Source organism: Drosophila busckii, chromosome 2L (genome assembly GCF_011750605.1).
Source record: "Drosophila busckii strain San Diego stock center, stock number 13000-0081.31 chromosome 2L, ASM1175060v1, whole genome shotgun sequence".
Lineage (NCBI taxonomy): Eukaryota > Metazoa > Arthropoda > Insecta > Diptera > Drosophilidae > Drosophila > Drosophila busckii.
The window spans coordinates 7,182,341-7,201,199 of record NC_046604.1 but is presented as its reverse complement, the minus strand read 5'-3'; the positions used below and the strand labels follow the sequence as shown (position 1 = coordinate 7,201,199).

The following is an 18,859-nucleotide window of genomic DNA, read 5'->3' as shown; positions in this document are numbered from 1 at the left end:
TTGGCAGTGGCGCATCAACGTCAACAACTTTTTAACAAAAGGCAGGCACTATACTCTGGCCGTAGCCCAGGCATCAGACAATGATTTTTACTTATTCACGAGCTAGATAGAAGCGGAGTGGAATGGGAAAGGGTGGGGCGGAGTGGGGGCCATGCCAACAACTTCCGCAGAAATCATCCTTAGACGACGCTGTTTGACATTTCGGCCTGAATTATTTATTCGCTTGCACTGCAGTCATTGCGCTCTCTCTCTCGCTCCGTCCCTTAGTCTCTTTTGCATGCTGCATCTCAGTTAGTAGTTTCATTTGTTGCTGCGAAACTAAAACTTGCCTTGGGAATCGATGTAAAATGTACAATTTTTTCCAGCTACGGTTTTTAGCTTGCATTTGCTTTGTTCACTGCTCGCTTTTTTATTCAGCTCGTTGTTGTTGTTGCTGTGTAGTAAGGTTACTCTTTTATTTAATCAACAACTGACAACCTCTCGCTCGTTCTCCCCATGTTGAGCTCATAATCCCCGCTGGCCGAAACGTTAAAGCTCTGCAGCCGTCACATGCATATTATATATAGATTTGTTGCATTTATACTATATATGCTACATATGTATGTTATGTATGTTCACTTGCTTTTGCCAGCATTCGAAATCAGTGTGCTTCTGCATACTTTTTTATTTCGAAAAGTGATTTGGGAGCTGGGAGCTAAAAGCTAAAGCTGCAAACCCCCGAGCTCAATTCTAAAACTCAACATACGTGTTGACTAGCGCCAAAGCATTTAAGCTATAACCAAATTTGCAAAATAAAAGAAGCAGATGCAATGCTCTTGAAAGTATAAAGCTCTACCGCTGAGTTGGGGTTGCATTTTAGGACATTTACGATAGTCACATAAAAATGAAGCTACTATTAAATGTAGGTATTTTAAATTGTTAGCTTATAATTTAAAGTCTTCATACTTGATTTCATAGATGACTGCAGGCTTTATATTAGGCTTAAGATATTCAGTTGTACAATTAACGATATGCATATAATAATATATGATTATCAAACCATCAAATCTAGCAAAGGATTTCTTAATATAAAATCTAACGATAAACGATTATGCTTAAAATATGATTACGTTGAAAAATTGACTTATTCAGAGCAGGAATGGGACCAACTCGGGAATCCACATCCACACTCACTAAACACATTTGTTAAATCGCTCAAGGATATAAATTTAAAAACAAAACTGCTACAAATAAGAACGTTTCAAAGTTAGGAGCATCCAACTTTTTGCTACAGTTTTAAGCTTTTATACACACGTAACAGCTTCCCTTCAGTAGGCAAGATATCTTAGGCAGTCACCAATTTATATTAATCACTAGTGAATTCACAACCATCCGTCTGCTTCGTTTCATATTTTAAATCAACAAATTCGAATGCTTGAACGACTTAGCGTCTACTTAAGTTTAAATTCTGAAATACTTAGCATACTTAGCATGATTTCTCATTACCAATAAAATTACCAGTTCTTATAATTAGTACTGCAGAGTTACGCATCATCACCCATTGGAATATTTTAAGACCAATCGACTCAGCTTGTCTTGAAGATCTAGAATATATATAGTTTATGGGCTCTGGGTCTGCCTCCTTTTTTCTGCGGCATACATTTGCTTGATGATTCCTTTTTTTATTTTTTATAAAAGTGTCAAAGTGTATGAAAGTAAACTGACTACCAGTCTTAAGAAATGGCCGTTGGGCAGGGTTTACACTTAATCACGCGCACTTGCTAATTGAGCTTTATGTATTCAAAATGTTGGGCGCTCAGGTTCATCAGTGCAAATGAACTCGACGGGCTTATGGCCCAGCGGGTGCGTAATTAGTTAAGCAAAATGTTAGTGCACTTCAAAATGTACGCAAATTGTTTAATTGTTGCGCAAAAGGCACTGAATAATCTGCTACAATTTCATTCATTACTCGACTCCTTTTGTGCCCTGACTCCTTTGCTGCTAAGCATGCGCCGCACTGTGGCTGCGGCGCCATAAAAGCCACTTCATTTGCATAAATGAATTCTGCAAATTTTTGAGTAGCACTTGACGTTCGAAGCTGCCATACACAATCTATCGTTGTGCTCATCTTCAGTTTATCCAAGAGCCACAACTCAATGCATAGAGCCAACAAATTGATGTGAATGGCAGTCGACTTGTAGTAGTCGAGCAGCCTGTAGCTGTATCTGAGTTTTGAGTGCTTGCCAGCATGACGCATACGCCATGTTGTTGCTCTCTATTTAATTAACATGTGAATGTGAATGGAGGCCAATGTATACGCATTCAATGTTGCCATTCAAATGCACACTTCAACCTTTTCGCAAGTTTTTCAATTTTTATGCGGCCTTTACATTTATCGTACAGTGGCAGCAATTGAGACCTCCATTCAGGCTACAGTTGTAATTAGTCTAGAGTTTGTGCTTCATCAATTTTGCAGTCAGGGCATAATCAATGGCAGGCACGCTGCTTTTTAATTATTTTAAACTCATGCGCCAGGCCAAGTTAAGGCATGCGCTTGCCCTTTCCTTATTTATGACTGCAGGGTTATTTAACTTTTATCATTATGATGCGCAAATGGTAAAAAGTTTGCTGCTACGCCATCTACCGCTGCATAAATTAGTTACAATTTTTCCCCAGTTTTGTAAGCGATTTAGTTTGTTGATTAAACTTTTTGCATAAACGCTGCGAACTCAACGCCTGCGGCGTACGGCGTAACTAAACATGCTATAGAATATATTACGCATACGACAGGTAAAACGGCATTTGGATGCAGATGTATGTAATTGAAATTTAATTGTGTAAAAATGCTTTAAAATAGCCATTTTTGAAATTATATGGCATTCAAAAAGTTTCAGTCCCTCTTAGGATGTTTAGAGCTCCCATCCGTTTAATTTGAGTTCATATGGACTGCTTTTTATATTTAAGACACCCTTTTCATTATTAAATTATCAAAGTGTTTAATTGCATTAATAACAAGAATTTATGTCGTGTATGCTGTTTTATATTTTACTAATGCAATCTTTCTGCTTTTGAGCCAAAAGGGCTAGAGGCCAATATTACTGGTCAATTTGCTCAGAGTTGATGGGCGAGACATGTAGCAGCGAATTGATTTGTGGCAAAGCAGCATGACGCAATATTTAACATTATGTTAGGCACGCTTAATGAACACGTAATGAACTGACAGCGCCAGCCAAGCCAGGCATAGTTTACTTTTTGGCAATATGCCTTTATATCCCAAGTCTATGCTGAGTCTTTAGATTAAAGCTGCAAGCACTTTGAAGCCTGCCAAATAGATCAGCTCCACATTTATGTATATATATATATATATGTATAGCTAGTATTCATAATTGTATGCTTGCTTAGTTGTGGTAGCAGACCAGTTTGGGCTACATTAAATATTGATGGAACTGTGGCAAATGTGGATTATGAGCAGCAGCAGCAGCAACGTTTTAGTTTGCAGCTGCACAATAAATTGTATTTAAAATGAAAGCCAACTGGCAGCTACAACTACTTAGCCGTAGCCATATTACCAAATGCCAGGCACGTGCGAATTCATTTTGATCTCACTTGACATGGCATGGACCACCAGACTAGCACTATAGCAGACTAGGCAAACAGTCAGCCAGCAGGCAGAAGGCAGCAGGCAGCAGGCACACGATGTTTGCCTTTTGACGTTTACAAATTATACACAGCTGGCATTGCAAATGCCAAAGCTCAACGCTCAAGCTGCTGCTGCTGATGCTGCTGCGTCATATGTTTAGCCACCTGAACATATTCATATACGTCAACATACTGCTAGCGTGAAAATAGCACACATGTTGCAGTAATTTGTCGTTGTGTGTGGTGTTGGTATGTGTGTGTCTGTATGATGCAGCAGTTAGTTGTTTTTTTTTTTCATCGTTGTTGTAGTTGTTGCATGAATTATTCATGCTGGAGCTTTGTCTCATCAAATTGAGCGTCCTCGTTTGTCTGTAAAATGTCAAAATTTTCCACAGTCGATATATACTTTAATTATTTTATGTAATTTTCAATCACACTTTGGCCTTATTCAATATATCTTTGGTCACAGTATTGAATTTAACGTTGATATTAATTAGTATTCCTATTAATTTTGAATCTAATATGAGTCTTTTTAGTCCAAACATCTTAGCCGATTCCGCTAAGCGAGATCCTTTTTTTTTTATTCAGTCAGTGTAGTGGCTTATTGTTTTTTGCAAGCTAATTAACTACCTTTTGAAAGAAATTAACATCATTGCATTATACAGTTAGGCCCTAACTTGATATTATTTTTATTGCGACTCTTTTGATTTTTGCCGGTGCACAGCAGCGTAAGCAGCAACATGCCTCAAGGGCTCGCGGCAAGTGGCAATTATGTGCTTCATTCTGCCCTCATCCCCACCCCATCATCAGCTCAACTCACTCACTCACTGCCTAAGAGTGCACTTCAATTGGCAAGGGGTGAGAGCGCTTCCTTGGCCTGGCTGCTTTGGCTGCCTTGGGTGTTGCATGTTGACAAGGCCCAAATGCATTTAATTTCTTAAAGAGGCGCGTAATTAGTTTGCCGTTGCACCGACAAGTGCCACAAACACACACACACACACACACACATGCATATAAATACTCGCCTAGTAAGTGCTGGAGCACTCATGTTTCTACTTATATTGTGTTGCATAATTCGAGGCGCCACAGCAAGTTGCCCCCGTTCTTTTTTGGGTTCTTTTTAGCAGTTGCCCTCTCGCGTCGCTCTTGTTGCAACAGAGGCCACTAATGCGCCTCTTTGAGGTTTCGTAATTAATGTTTAATTGCTGCGAAACTTGGCTTGAGGTTAGTCTCTCTCGCTCACTTGCTCTCGCTCCTGCTTGCTTGCTTTCAAATATGTTTACAATTTGTGCTTTTGGCAAACGAAGCGTCATTAAAACGCCTTCAATGCCTGCAAGTTGCAACAATGGACTCAAGCTTAACATATCTACGCGTAATCTCTTGCAACTGCAGCAAATTAAACTTTTGCTAATTAAGCGATTATTACACGCACATCAAAGTGAACTTCGTTAGTAAAGCGGAAATTTGTGGTAAAAATTCTCATGATGCGGGTAAAGTAGATAGATGTAGATGAGCTCGCAGATAGTTTATATATGTAAGTAAAGGAATTTTTAATTATATGTGCGTACGTAATATTTGAAAAGAATTGATGCTTCTTTATTTTGCCAGTCCTGAAGCAAATGTACGAATTCTAATAAGTTTAGAAGCAGAATAAGCAATAAATATTTTTCAAGCTAAAACTAAGATTGAGTTAAGAAGAGAAAGACAGAGAGATAAGAGAGTCCACCCTAACTGCGGATATATATTATTAGTAATAGTAATTAAAGTAAGAGGAACTGTAAGTCTTGCAAGCTAGAATCAATTCCAGCTAAATTCATCTGAATCGATGGCTTGTTGTCTGTATGAGCAAGAGATTTATATTTTGAACGATATTGACTATTTATGAATCGCAACACTTTATGCGTTTTTTGTCTTTGAGATACTCATACACTTTATATCTCGACCATCAAGGTTTTAAATGTTTTATGGATGTATTCAGACAATTGAAGAGACTTCAATTCTTAAATTGCACCAATAGTACAAGAATTAAAATGCGCCAAAGCTGAAAACAAATTACTTATCGCAGAGGTACTTGAATAAAAATATGCATAGTCTGCATAAATATTTGAAACATTTGCCGCAAGAAATATTTAAATTATTTAATCACCAACATAACTTGACGGAAAACTCTCATGTTTGCATATACAAAAATGTGCTTTAAGTGCTTTTAGCTAAATTAACTGCTGCTGCACATTCGAGCAAAACATTTCTTTAATTAATAAATTCAATATTTATGTTCGTCAAACGTGATAAATAAATTGCCATTGCTGTCAGCTACAAAATGCTAATAGTCATTAGTCCATCTGACACTCCCCCTGGGGGTGCGCGGGCCATGTGGTGGGGTGGCGGTATCTGGCCATCGATTGGTATTTTTATGTCGCTTGACACTTAACTATATTAATTTTGCAGCCGATGGCTGCAGTTCGTCTAAGTTTTAATCACTTTTGCTGACCAAATGACTTGATATAAAAATTTTTATATTTATTCGTATTTGCGGCAAAGTTTATGCGCTCATTTGTCGTCGAAAGCAATTAATGTTTAGTTGATGTTGTTGGGGCTGCATAAATTTATGGACTTCATATTTGTATAGCTTGCTGCTGGGCTGGCATTTGCATTCTTGTTTCATTAAAAATGCAAATTTGAAGCATAACTTGAAGTCGTGCTACAAAGGCGCGATTACGCAGTTCAAGTGCCCATTGTTGTTATTGCTGTTGTCGTTGTCGTTGTGTAGTTAGGTGGCCGTGTCGGCTGCCTGGCTGGGTGAGTGTGGGCACAAATATCTTCAGTGGGCACTCGACTGTATGTTGCCAAACAAGCAAACCAGCGCCCCAACACACAATGGCCGAGGCGCAACCTGAACGTGCCAAGTGCGTCAGTTGCAGCCTGACTCCGCCTACCGCCCACAACCACCCAAACACTTCAGCAATGCACCTTAGGCAAACAATGGCCCCAGCAGCCGTCAAACGGAGACTGCGTCTGAATCTGAGTCTGAGTGGGAGCCAAAACCCTCCGCACTTTGCCTACTGCCTGGAGCCCTCGCATACATGCAAGCATTGTGTGGCAGTTGGAATTGGTGGTGTTACGACCAACAGGAGTGGGCTATGGGCTCCAACATGCATGTGCCGAGCCCTCTGTAATGTAAGGTTTATGTGCTTGGAATTCATATTAACTGTATGCCAACGCCATGGACTGCGATTACATTTACCTCTGGTTATAGTTACAAGTGCCGCAGTCGCAGTCGCTCGGACGTACTTGGATATGGCAAACGTGACGGAATTTCGTGTATTAGGGCAATGCATTGAATGGCACTTGTGAATTAACATGCTGCCACTAATTGCATATCGATTAGAGTTGATAATATAAATCGCAATAACAATGCGTGGCAAGCGGTTAGTAATTGAATAGACTATATATTGCGTGAATAATATGTCATAAAATAAAGTGTATACATAGGATTATACATAGAATTTGGAATCTTAACTCAGCAGACGAAAACTGAAGCTTACACATTTTCGAACAAATTCATTCGCTGAGGCAAGAACTTTTTGGATTTAGGATTAGGAAGAGAAATACACATGAAGAAGTATGATGGATTTTTTTCTATAATTGAAACAAAATAAACATTCGATCCAAATGATTTACTGTTTAGAGTTTCTGCATTACGTTTTTGAACTTTAAATGTTTGATTAAATCAGAGCCATATATTATATTTATAAGTATTACTATTTATCCCATCGGGCTATGTTTTGACGTCGGTCGAAAACATGCCAAGCACTTATCGCCACAAGTACATTTATCCAATGTCTGCATTACTAATAGATATTTCAATACATTATTAACTTCATAATTTGAACGCGCCTAGGACAAAACCTCAATGGGAAAAAACTTCATTATAAATAAATGCTTATAATCAAAGTTGTAAGTCAGCGCCTCATTTGAGGCGGTTAGCAGGCAAAGTCAGTTATCGGTGCTAACAACTTAATTTTGTTGCTGGACAAACAAGTTTCTATTTTCGAAAGGGCGGCTCTAACGAGCAGGTTAAAGCCGCGACCAACTTTTTCCTTAGCAGGGGTGCAATCCCAATGACAACAACATTAATAATTCAATTTGGTGTTGGTATAAGAACTGGCGTTGACGCAGGAAACTCTACCTTAACTTGACTTGTGGCGCCCACGCTTGCCTTTTTGCTTGTTGTTGTCCCTGTTGTTTGTTGCTGTTCTCATATTTGGCATTACTTTCAGTTTCGTTTACTTGGCCTTATGTTGACGTCAGGTGCACACGCATATTCCCCTGCCTTCTGTCAGAGACACTTAGAGGAAAGCGATATCCTTAATCTATTTAACCTGCATGTCAACTGGGTCTGCGCCTGGGTCTGGATCTTGCTCTTCGGCTTTCAACAGCTATGACAGTTAATCTTAATTACTAAGCTTGTAGCTTAGGATTATTGTCGCTTATGCCGGATTATCGTGAAGCTTCGATGCGGGTGGAGAGCAGGAGAACGAGAGAGGAGAGAGAGAGATAGTTGGAGCATGTTAGTGCTGAAGTATCGTTTTAATAAGCTTTTCGCATGTCGACGCCCCAAAATCACCTTCACTCCACACTGCTTGGACTTGTTTTCATTTTTGTTAATGGCCCACAAGTTGGCCATTGTAAAGTCGGCAGCAGTGCCGAGCCAAACATTATGCTAACTGCTTCCCATCTTGGGCTACATAAGATGTTAACCCCGAACCTTATGCCACAGGAAATGACCGTTCGAACGAGCTTCTTTAAAGCTACACGCTGTTTAAGTGATTTCCCTCTCTATAGTATGTTCCCTTTATGTAAATGTGTGTGTGTGTGCGTGTGTGTTATGTTTACCCCATGATGTTTCATATTCATGAACTGGAAATGCATGTTTAGTGAGTCATCATATTTTTTCTTCACTTTTCGCTTTATAGGCTCATTTCCTAAAGTAATTTACTAAAAATAAGCGCTTGATATATATTTTAGGCAGCTAAAGGACTTAACTACTATTTTCTTAACTGAAATAGTATTTAGCATTTTTACGCATTTGCCAGGCGTGAGAAACTTTGTTTTTTTAAATTCAAAATTAAAATCAGATTGTCGCTTTAAATTAAGGACTAAGCTTCATTCGTAGCATTGACCGCTCAACGCTCACTTTGGATCTCTCTCTTGCACAGAAATTATTTCTCTTGGGCATTGGCCTGTAATTATAACTTTATAAATCTTTCTCATTGAATACACACTTGCAATCTAATGATTAGTAAACATTAACTAAACGCTCTGTGGATGAACTTATTCTAGCAAATTAAACGATATATGTAAATATTAGACAACAATTAAGCCTCTATTCAAAAATCAAAAAAACATTGTAATATTTTATATGTTATTAAACTATATGTTTTATTTATCTATATCTATATTAGCTTATTAATATCATTATAATAATATTATTCGTATATATAGCAAAATATACAATCAATAAAATACATTTAACATGTCATGCAATTTATAAATTTTATGAGTATTATAGTGAATTAATATATGATCAATTGTGAAAATGAAAGTCTTTTAGCTTATTTTCTTTCAGTTGCATTGGTAAATGCTTTTATTTTTTAATGGCATGGCTCACAAGGTGTCGTAACCGATACGTCAATTGATGTAAGATTAAATATTGTATCTTTTTATATTTGTATATTTATATTTTTTATTTAATTTATTATTTTTATGCAGCCCGATTCACTAATGTTAAGCCATTCAAGAAGCAATGCATTTCATCTGGCTATTTGTAAGGCATTTTTTATTCTCGAGGCCTGATGCTTTGGGTCGCGCCCAACCGTTTGCCAATGGCTCGCCCACAGTTGCTAAGTGGCCGGCAATTTTGTGAATTTGTTGTTGTTGTTAGTTAAGGCATTCACGTGTCAATCAAATGCTGAAAGCATCGACTTAACAGCATCACGTTGCATTGTATGGTACTAAGTGGCCACTTATTTCTTATTTCTATATATATGTATGTGTAGGCCAGGCAAAGGAAAAAGCTTGAGAAACCACAGCGAAAAGTGCGCTTTAATATTATGTGTGTGTGTGTGTGTAGCATCTACAACACAATTTGTGTGGCAGCTTTGGGATTTGATTTGGCAAACAGGGGTAATGCGCTGAGCAATTTGTAAATGTAGCCAACAGATAGAAATGCGCTAAGGCAGTGAGGCCGAGGCACATCATCAAAATTAAAATAAGAAACTCATCGCTCAAGCGCAGGCACAAAAGAGGGCGAGACAGGATATGACACGCGCAACAAACGAGCCAAACAAATTACACTTTTTTCCTACTTTATTGCTGGCAATTTATTCGCTAGCTAAATTGAAATGCGAGTACACACCATTTACCTGCAGACAACGAACTCAAAGGCCATTGACTGTGACAAGCTCCTGGAGCAATGGGCATCCAAGTATGTGAGACAGACAAGTCGTCGGCACATTCTGGGCGTGGGTCTTATGGCCCAGTGACATCATCAGACTGTCCAGTCAAATGTTAAACTCGAGTTGAGTATAAATTCCCTGAAACGTGTTATAGACAAAGCAAAGATTGATTTTCTTTCAGTGCAGCCTGCATGACAACTGTGTGTATGTTTTGTGATACGTTTGATATCAAACATCGGATCAGCTTGTTAATTCAGGCACTGCCACAATAAACACAATTGACTTGCTCTGTAACTGGGTTGAGTTTGTGATTTTAATTTAGATAGAGTGCACCATGGAAATCAGCAAACTGCCAGCTAGAGCTGAGCACAGTTGGTTTTATCTGCAGCTCAAATCGCTGGCACAGAGCTAAACACTCCATAAAAACACAAAACCCACACACACAAACACACACACATATATATACATGCATATACATATGTATATGCGGGCTTGGGGTTTACGGATTTAAGGTAAATGCTATAAATAGCGCGCTTTCATGTAGATAATTAATCACCAGGTACTGCTAACAATTTTCTACAAGTTATTTTCAACAGCACAACGCTTTGGCTTTGGCACATGCAAAACTTGCAATTGTGTATATGTATGTGTGTGTTTATGTGTTCTGGTTGTGGGCAATCTAAATGCAGTTTTATGCAAATTCCGATTCGCGATTTTATCCGTATAATTTTCAAGTCCTTTTTTGCCTTTGCTCAATGTTAATGTTAATTCGCTACGAGCATTGTGTAGTTTTGAATTTATTGTTGGCGGTTGAGGAAATGGAATCAATTATACGCCCCTTTGGCCACGCAAGGAAATTGAAATTATTCGAGCTAAGTGAACGTTATTAACTTAAGGCTGACGTGAGAAAATTAAATTTCACCTGCGGCATATTGCAATTTTCTAAACTTTGTCGTATGCCGCCATTTTCATATTATTCAAATAAAATTCCACTCGGGACGCCGTTGCAGCAGTCAGTCTAATAAATATTGAGGACAACGAGCACACACAGAGCAGAGACCAAGTGTTTGCACCATAATAACAGGATATTTTTATTTGATTTAGTTATAAGTGCATTTTGTGCAACATTTCTTTCGTAATATTGGCACAAGTCCCAAGCCACATTGCACTGTAACTGGGCCAACTGGGCGTGGCAGCAATATGCAATGTTTTATTGGCTGTTGCCAATTCAATTTTGTGCTAGAGTCTCTAATATATATCAGTGTCAATATGCAATCATAAATTGGAATCAAATGCAAAGCAGTTCGAGCTCCGAAGGCATCTTACGTTCAAGGAATTGCAAATTCTTTTGGTAATGGCAGATAATATAAAATAGTGCACAACAACTTTATATTAACTTTAAACAGGAATATGAATTACGTCAAAAACTTTATAGTTTGAGTGAAAAACTGCATTCAATTTGAATAAAAATTCAAAGAATGCTATTAATTTGAATTAATTTAGGTGAATGCATTCAAAATAACAATTCAAATTGAAAAAAAATAAATGGATTCAAAAATATTTTAAGTCAAGACAAATTAAATTCAAAAACGACTTGAATATTTCACATCTCTATTATCTAGTATATACATCTGCCAATTCATAATAGATTGTTTAAATACACTGAAATTTGTTCGGCATGCAAGCAATCTAAAGCGGGAAAATAAAAGCTTTTTCTGCTGTAATATATTATATTGTTATCAACGTTTAAGTGTGGTATTTATTTAGCTTAAAGAGGTTAATAAGCTTGCTTAATTAGAATATGTACTTAAGAGTCTCATATCAGCATATCTACACACACACAATTAGAGCTATAGCAAAATGTTTGGGTGTGTGAAACCGATGGAAATGTTGTGAATAAACGCAAGAGAAATATTTATACGGACACCTTATCAAAAATGGCAGCAATCAGCACGCTCAGTTAGCACCTCATTACAGGGAAATGTGGAGCGAAGCCAACCCCATCGTTGACCAGCCCAACACACACACACACACACACACACATCAACACACATTAATCGTATAGCGGAAAAAAAGAAAAAAATCGTTGCGTCTTTTGGTAGAGTGTGTGGTTTTTGTGTTAAAGTGAGGTATTGGCGGCTTGTCTGGGGCACACGTCAAAGCCAAGTGGCGTGTCAATTGGCCATTAACATGAAGGGCCCGACCGATAAATAGCAACACCTTACCTGACTTCACTCACTGATGCTGAATTGCTGATGGCAAGGATACGCATACATATGTATAAGTGCTAGTGCTAGTCCTTGCTTTGCTTCGTTGGTCAACGCACCAAAAAAAAAAAAATCAAGTGGACGCATTAAAGTTGGGCGCAAGCAACTTTTATATACACATTGACTAGAGCATCACAACAATCACATACACACAAACAGCCAACGCGTCACAGTATTTGTATTCGCTGTAGCGAACAAAAACATTACAAAGCGTATTTTTGATTTATTTCAGATTTTTAATTATTTTTAATTGCTTAATATTGTGAGGTAACAAAGTAAAAACCATATGTCCTGGGTATAGGAGCACCTACATACCAACTTTGGTTGCTCTAGCTCTAATAGTTGCTGTGAAACACACACACAGACGGACATGACTATATCGAGTCAGTTTATCTTGCTGATCAAGAATATATATACTTTGTGGGGTCTGCCACGCCTCCTTCTCCTTGTTACATACATTTGCACAACTTCATAAAACCCTTTTCCAATTTTTTGAAAAATGTCAAAGTGTATAAAAATAAGAAAAGCAGTAAACAAGTTTTTTAATTGAAGGCTTGGCTTTGGTTGCTTTGGCAGCTAAACTGCGGAGTAGAAAAATTCTTAATTAAAAAATTAAATGCGGCAACACTTTGAAATTTGTAAGAAAATTGCTCATTAAAAGTTTTCACCTGGCGAACGCTTTGGCAAAATCTCTGCACTAATCTTCCGCTATTTTTCTTATCAACTGCAACAGCAAAAGCTTCACTCTTGTGTTAATGGCAACGGTTTAACTATATACTTGCCACTTATTCCACTTACAGTTGGCCTTGCCTTGTGGCACTGACTGTCTTATTTTAAAAACTACAACTACACAAATCGAAAACTAGCAAAATAAAAAATACTCAAAATTGTGGTTTCTTGTATACTTTTGAAAAAATGGCTGACTACACAAATATCTTCCGGTGTCGACGCATGGTTGTGGTTATGGAGAACACGCTGCCAGCCTATCGCTTAAATGACTGTGAATGCAGAAGCTTGGAAGCAAATGAAACATTTTAAAAATTGCAAATAAAAGTCTAAAAATACCTCAGAGTGCAACCAAATGACGTTTTATTGATGCTTTGACTGCAGCCGGAGCCAAAGCTGGCGTTGCACATGTCATGTGCTTGTCCTTGCGCATGTCCTGCTGCCAGTGTTGGAGCTAGATTTGCAGCAAAAGCTAAATCAAAAGTGTCTGTTCGGTGTCAGTTTAATTGCAAACGTAAATTGGATGCTGCCAAGTTAGTAAGTACGTTTCCATTTTGTAGCTCTCGCTGCTCGACAGTTGGGGAAAAATGCAAGCGTTGCACAAAATCTGACTTGTGTTAATTGGACTCATTTTCGAGAGCAGCTCCAATTGTGTGTCTACTTGTAATTGACAGCTCGTACAAAGTCTGGGCATAGATAGATTCGAAGGGTGTCAAAGATTGGTGTTGCAAGCAGTTTCTTTATATTTTATTTAAACTTTTGCTTCTTGTACACAATAATTGATGCATATATTATATTATGGTTTTTTTTGCTCATCCCAATCGAAAATATTGTCGTTAACATACTTCAGGTTTTTGAACAAATTGCAAAACATAGATCGCATGGTCTCGTAGGCGGGCTTGGCATCGAATGGCAGCTCGCGACATTGCTGTAAATACAAGGAAAACTCTTTTGGATGGCCCTGGAATAGCTGCATTGGTGACAGTGACTCTTTCGTTTCCGCCATAATCTCGTACTTGTTGTCCTGCGTGCACCTTTGCATCAAGCCCTGCCAGGGCAGACTGCCGTTCAGAAAGTAGAGTAGCATATAGCCCAAGGACTCCATGTCGTCACGACGCGATAGCTCATGGCCACGCAGCGCATTTATCGAAGCGAAGCGTGCCGTGCCGGTCATGTTGCATCCGACCTTAAATGGTATATGCTTCATCTGCGACACATCATAATAACGCTTAGACAGTCCAAAATCTATGATGTACAGCTGATTCATATTGTTATCCACGTCTATCAGAAAATTATCGGGCTTGATGTCGCGATGCAAATAGCCTTTCGAATGAATGTACTCCAAATGGTGGAGCACGTGTACAGCCAGCATTAGCACGGTCTTCATGGTAAAGCGATTTTTACAAAGCACAAATAGACACTCCAGCGAAGGCCCCTGCATGTCCATAAGCATCGCATTGAATTTGGGCTTGGAAAAGAAGCTATACACTCGTGGTATGCCGTGATATGGTGCCAGATTCCTATACACCATAAACTCGAAATGCAGCTGCGATAGACGAATTGCTTTCTGCTCCAGTTTAAGTGCGAAGCGCTTACGATTCTTGATATTCTCCACTATGAAAATGTCGCCAAAGGTGCCACTGCCAATTTTGTATAGTTTGTGATAGTTTTCTAATGGACCGTATTCATCTTGGCACGACTCTCGATTCATTAAACCGAACATGGTAATGCGTTGGTTAGCTTTTTTTCTGCAAATTAGAGTGTACATCGATACATCGATGTTTTATTGACGCATCAGTACATCAATACATAATTTGAAACATCGAGGTTATTATCGATGTTTTTAGTTCAACATCGAGATTAGAATCGATATAGAATTCGTTAAATTTGCTTTTGAGTTGCTTGTCAAAATTATCGACAATGAAAAGCAGCTCCGAAATCTGTTATCGTTTTTCTAATCGTTGTTCTCACAATGTCGTCTAGCAAATGCGATGTACACACAAAGTTTGGTGAATTTAAATCTGTGCAATCGCTGTTCTCTTCACGCATTGATCAGTTGGAATACGAAGTTTACGAATGTTGTCGACAATTAAGTGGCATGCAACGAAAACAACTAAATAGCGAACAGCATTTAATCTGGAAACTCGATTTGAGGGAATTTCCCGTGGAAAGTATCGAATTAAAGCTGATTGGCAGATGCGTACATCTTTATGCTCATTCGAATCAATCGGAAAAGAGAATTGAAATATTTCAAAAGCTTAAAGTGCCATCTCCTTAAAAAAATATCAATTGGCGCCAAACTAGACTGCAATCATATTTTGACCCTAACAGTTTTGCAAAAACAATCAATTTTACTCAAATCTAATGAACTTTAAGCCAACTATCAGTGGTTCTGTTATTGAGTTTTTATTTTTTGTACAATTTAAATAAATGCATTATTTTATTTTTCAATTTTCATTATAGATTTACATTGATTGTAATTGCGTTGTATTTGAACGATCAACATTGACTTAGAGTGGCGACCAGCATTTAGAGTTGTCTAATGTATAGGCGTTAGATGACTGCGCACATTGTTGATACTGGCCCTCGGGTATACAGGGGAAAAAGTTGATATGTGGTGTTGGTGTCACACATTGCCCGTTAATTTCTTGCTCAGTCTTAAGTGATTGTATAAGCTCTCGTTTCAGCTCCTCAACTGTTGACAAGCGACATTCACAGCTTGTGACGTCACTAAGCTTGGGACAGCATAAGTTGCCACCAGGACCTCGGTTTGAACAAGCTGAACTCGGAGCGCAGATAAATTCAACTCTACTTTTGGGGACTTTCCTTGTGTGCTTAATTTCAATATTGCACGCATTATTACATTGCTCATCTGCCTGATCCTCTTTACTGAATGTTACACTCTGCGTCTTAATTAAATTTAAGTTCTTGTACGGTAGTAATATGGAAGATTTGGATCCAGTACTTAAATTATTATGCTTATATGGCGTACATTTGAAATAATCGGTAAGACTCTCAGCTCCACCAGTAAGCGCAACCCTTCGGATATTAATATTTTTCGAAGGCACTGAATCTTTGAAGCGAACACTTCCGTAGTCGTTTTCAGTATGAACTGAGTTTCTGTCATAATTATTATTCTTGCTGCTAGCATTAGAACTGATCGATTGCGAATCTATGTGACAGTTTATTTTTTGTTGCTTGTTTTCGTCACTCCTCAACTTTGAATCCACTTGACAGCTATTGTTTACGACTACTCCACAATCGCTTTTTGTAGTTCTACATTTAGTGTTTGTTTTAACAGTATACGCGGACAGGGAGTTCTGAGGACACACAGGATTTGGCGCATCTCCTATGGTATCCAAGCTTTCTGTTTTATTAGATGTGTTGCAACCAGAGGCTTTTCTTTCCCGATTTTGGCGAGGCGAGTAAGATTCCAGGCACACTAAACTAGACTTTTTTTTCTCCAAATGTGCTCCATCTTGTTTAAGAGTTTCATAGCATGCCGGGCAACTAGAGCCATTACCTTTATCTTTATGTCGTGTTGCACACACACAAGGGCATAGTGATGTTGATCTGCCTGGCGTCTCTTTTTTCGAGTAACTAGAGTTTTCAACTTTAGATTTATGCCGTGTTGTACAACAACAAGAACATATGGATGTTGAGCTAGCTGTCTGACTGGCATTACCTTTATCTTTATGTCGTGTTGCACACACACAAGGGCATAGTGATGTTGATCTGCCTGGCGTCTCTTTTTTCGAGTAACTAGAGTTTTCATTTAGATTTATTGCGTGTTGTACAACAACAAGCACAAATGGCATGTTGAGCTAGCTGGTCGACTGCAACCTTTATCTTTATGTCGTGTTGCACACACACAAGGGCATAGTGATGTTGATCTGCCTGGCGCTTCTTTTTTTGAGTAACTAGAGTTTTCTACTTTTGTATTATGCCGTGTTGTACAACAACAAGAACATATGGATGTTGAGCTAGCTGTCTGACAGGCATTGTTTTTAGTGCTGTTTAAAGCAGTAGTACAGATCTTTGCTGTAGTTTCGGCTTCGAAGGATGTCTGACAACCAGTGCATATACATAATACAGTAGTATTACCTGTTGTCTTATTATTAGACTCCGTTGATAGCACTCGATTGCAAGTATTTGAATCCGTCTGACAGCGGGAGTTTTTCGCAATCCTTGTATGTTTATTTTTATCTGAACAAATGCAAAACGTGGGCTCCGATATTTTTTCCTCACAGCATGCAGGACATGATGTTTCCACTTTTGGCTTCGACCTTGTCTGACAGCTACAGTTTTTCAATTTTGCAAACGAACTCTTTATTTTGCGAATACAGGAGCTTTCTTTGAAGACAGTCATGCTAGAGCCAGGTGAATCTAGCTGCTCTGCTGCACAATGGCATACCTTCGGATTTTCTGATATTGTGTCCATACTGCAGGAACTATTCGCAGCTTCAGCGTAAGTGGGTGTAACTTTTGGTGGTTCAGTAAGGTTACCGTTAGCTGTGTTTATTGTAAGACAAACGTTGATATGACTAGGCTTCGTTGACGATGAGCTCGGCTGTGTTCGAATATTTTTCCCATATAAATAAGAAGTGTTTGCTTGCTCTGCGTTCTCTTTCTCTGTATCCGAATAACGCACACGAGGCTTAGATGTCTTAGAAGACTGATTACCACGTTGATTTTTATTTGGACATACTACATAGCTGCAGCTGGACCGTAATCGATTTGTATTTGCTTGACAGGGAAGTTCAATAGAAGCATCGTCCATTGCAGAAGTGGCACAGTCGTGGTGACTAGAAACTTGATTTAAACATTGATTTTCAGAAGCACGAGAACAGTTAGAGTTTGACGGACTTTGACATGTGCAAGCATTCTTAACATTAGCGAAAGAGTCACAACTATTTGATTTTTCAGCACAAGCGTTTTGTTGCAACATTTGCTGCTCAGACTGCCTGGAAGTTTCACAGCAGCATTTACATTTCCCATTCATTTCGTAATGACAATCAGCATAATTTACCTTCGAGCGTGCACCACTGAACAATGAGTGTTCAATCGACTGGTCTACTTCATCTTGCGTCGGAGTGCGAGGAATATTTTCTCTGTAAACCGTTGGATATCCAGTACATCGATTCTTTTTATTTGTTGTTGGGCTATTGTCAGATGCCCATTGCTTGCCAGACGTTTGCCTGTTTGGCACAACAAAGCATGAGCTTTCATTGGCCAATTTCAAATTAGTAGTCGAATCTTGACACTTCATGTTGTACTGAATAAAAGAATGCTGATGGCACTTGTCTAGCTTTTGTTTTGATTTCGACTTTTTAAAGAAACCGGAAATCTTTTCTTTGAGAGACCTACATCGTTTTCTGGTTGCCATAGAACTTTCCTTGGGAGAAAGGCGACTAATTGGAATATCCCTGCGACTTGGACGTGTCATGGGATTAAAGGCTCGACTAGTTTTATAACAAGGCTGCTTTCTAGACTGCATATATTTGGGTCCCACACTGCAATCACATCCAGAATCCGAGCGCCTAGGTTCTGCATAAGATTTGTAACTTTTCTGCTGCTTGTGTTTGTAAGGAATTTCAATCGCTGAAACTCCCAGGCGTGACTGGCTGACTAAATGCTTTCTGCACTCAGTTGGTGCAGCGCTTCTTGATTTTCTTTTGACCCTATGTGGTATTTCATAATCTCCAGCAATTTCTTTTAATCCAACAAAATCAACAGACTTCTTCCTATTTGGTTGGGAATTGTGTTCGTGGTGGTGCTCGTCATAATAAT

The 18,859-nt window shown here is 38.6% G+C and overlaps 2 protein-coding genes across 2 annotated transcripts; both read right to left on the bottom strand.

Moving 5' to 3' along the window:
• Positions 1–13,865: 13,865 nt before the first annotated feature.
• LOC108594930 (casein kinase I) lies at positions 13,866–14,792 on the bottom strand. Its single transcript, XM_033294126.1, has one exon. The coding sequence runs from the start codon at positions 14,790–14,792 to the stop codon at positions 13,866–13,868; it is 927 nt and encodes a 308-aa protein (XP_033150017.1).
• Positions 14,793–15,482: 690 nt separating this feature from the next.
• On the bottom strand, positions 15,483–16,887 carry LOC108608421. Its single transcript, XM_033294124.1, has 2 exons — positions 16,755–16,887; positions 15,483–16,592 (listed from the first exon to the last, which is right to left on the bottom strand). Exons 1-2 carry the CDS (start codon positions 16,885–16,887, stop codon positions 15,580–15,582), a joined length of 1,146 nt encoding a protein of 381 aa, XP_033150015.1. The 3' UTR covers positions 15,483–15,579.
• Between the last annotated feature and the right edge of the window lie 1,972 nt (positions 16,888–18,859).

What these genes read in the sequence shown, in the direction of transcription:
- LOC108594930 (XM_033294126.1), bottom strand. Translation starts at nt 14,792, where the DNA reads ATGTTCGGTTTAATGAATCGAGAGTCGTGCCAAGATGAATACGGTCCA.
- LOC108608421 (XM_033294124.1), bottom strand. Translation starts at nt 16,887, where the DNA reads ATGCCATTTGTGCTTGTTGTTGTACAACACGCAATAAATCTAAATGAA. An exon ending in AACACGACATAAAGATAAAG is followed by an intron (nt 16,593 to 16,754) that starts GTAATGCCAGTC and finishes ATAAAGATAAAG; the next exon opens with GTAATGGCTCTAGTTGCCCG.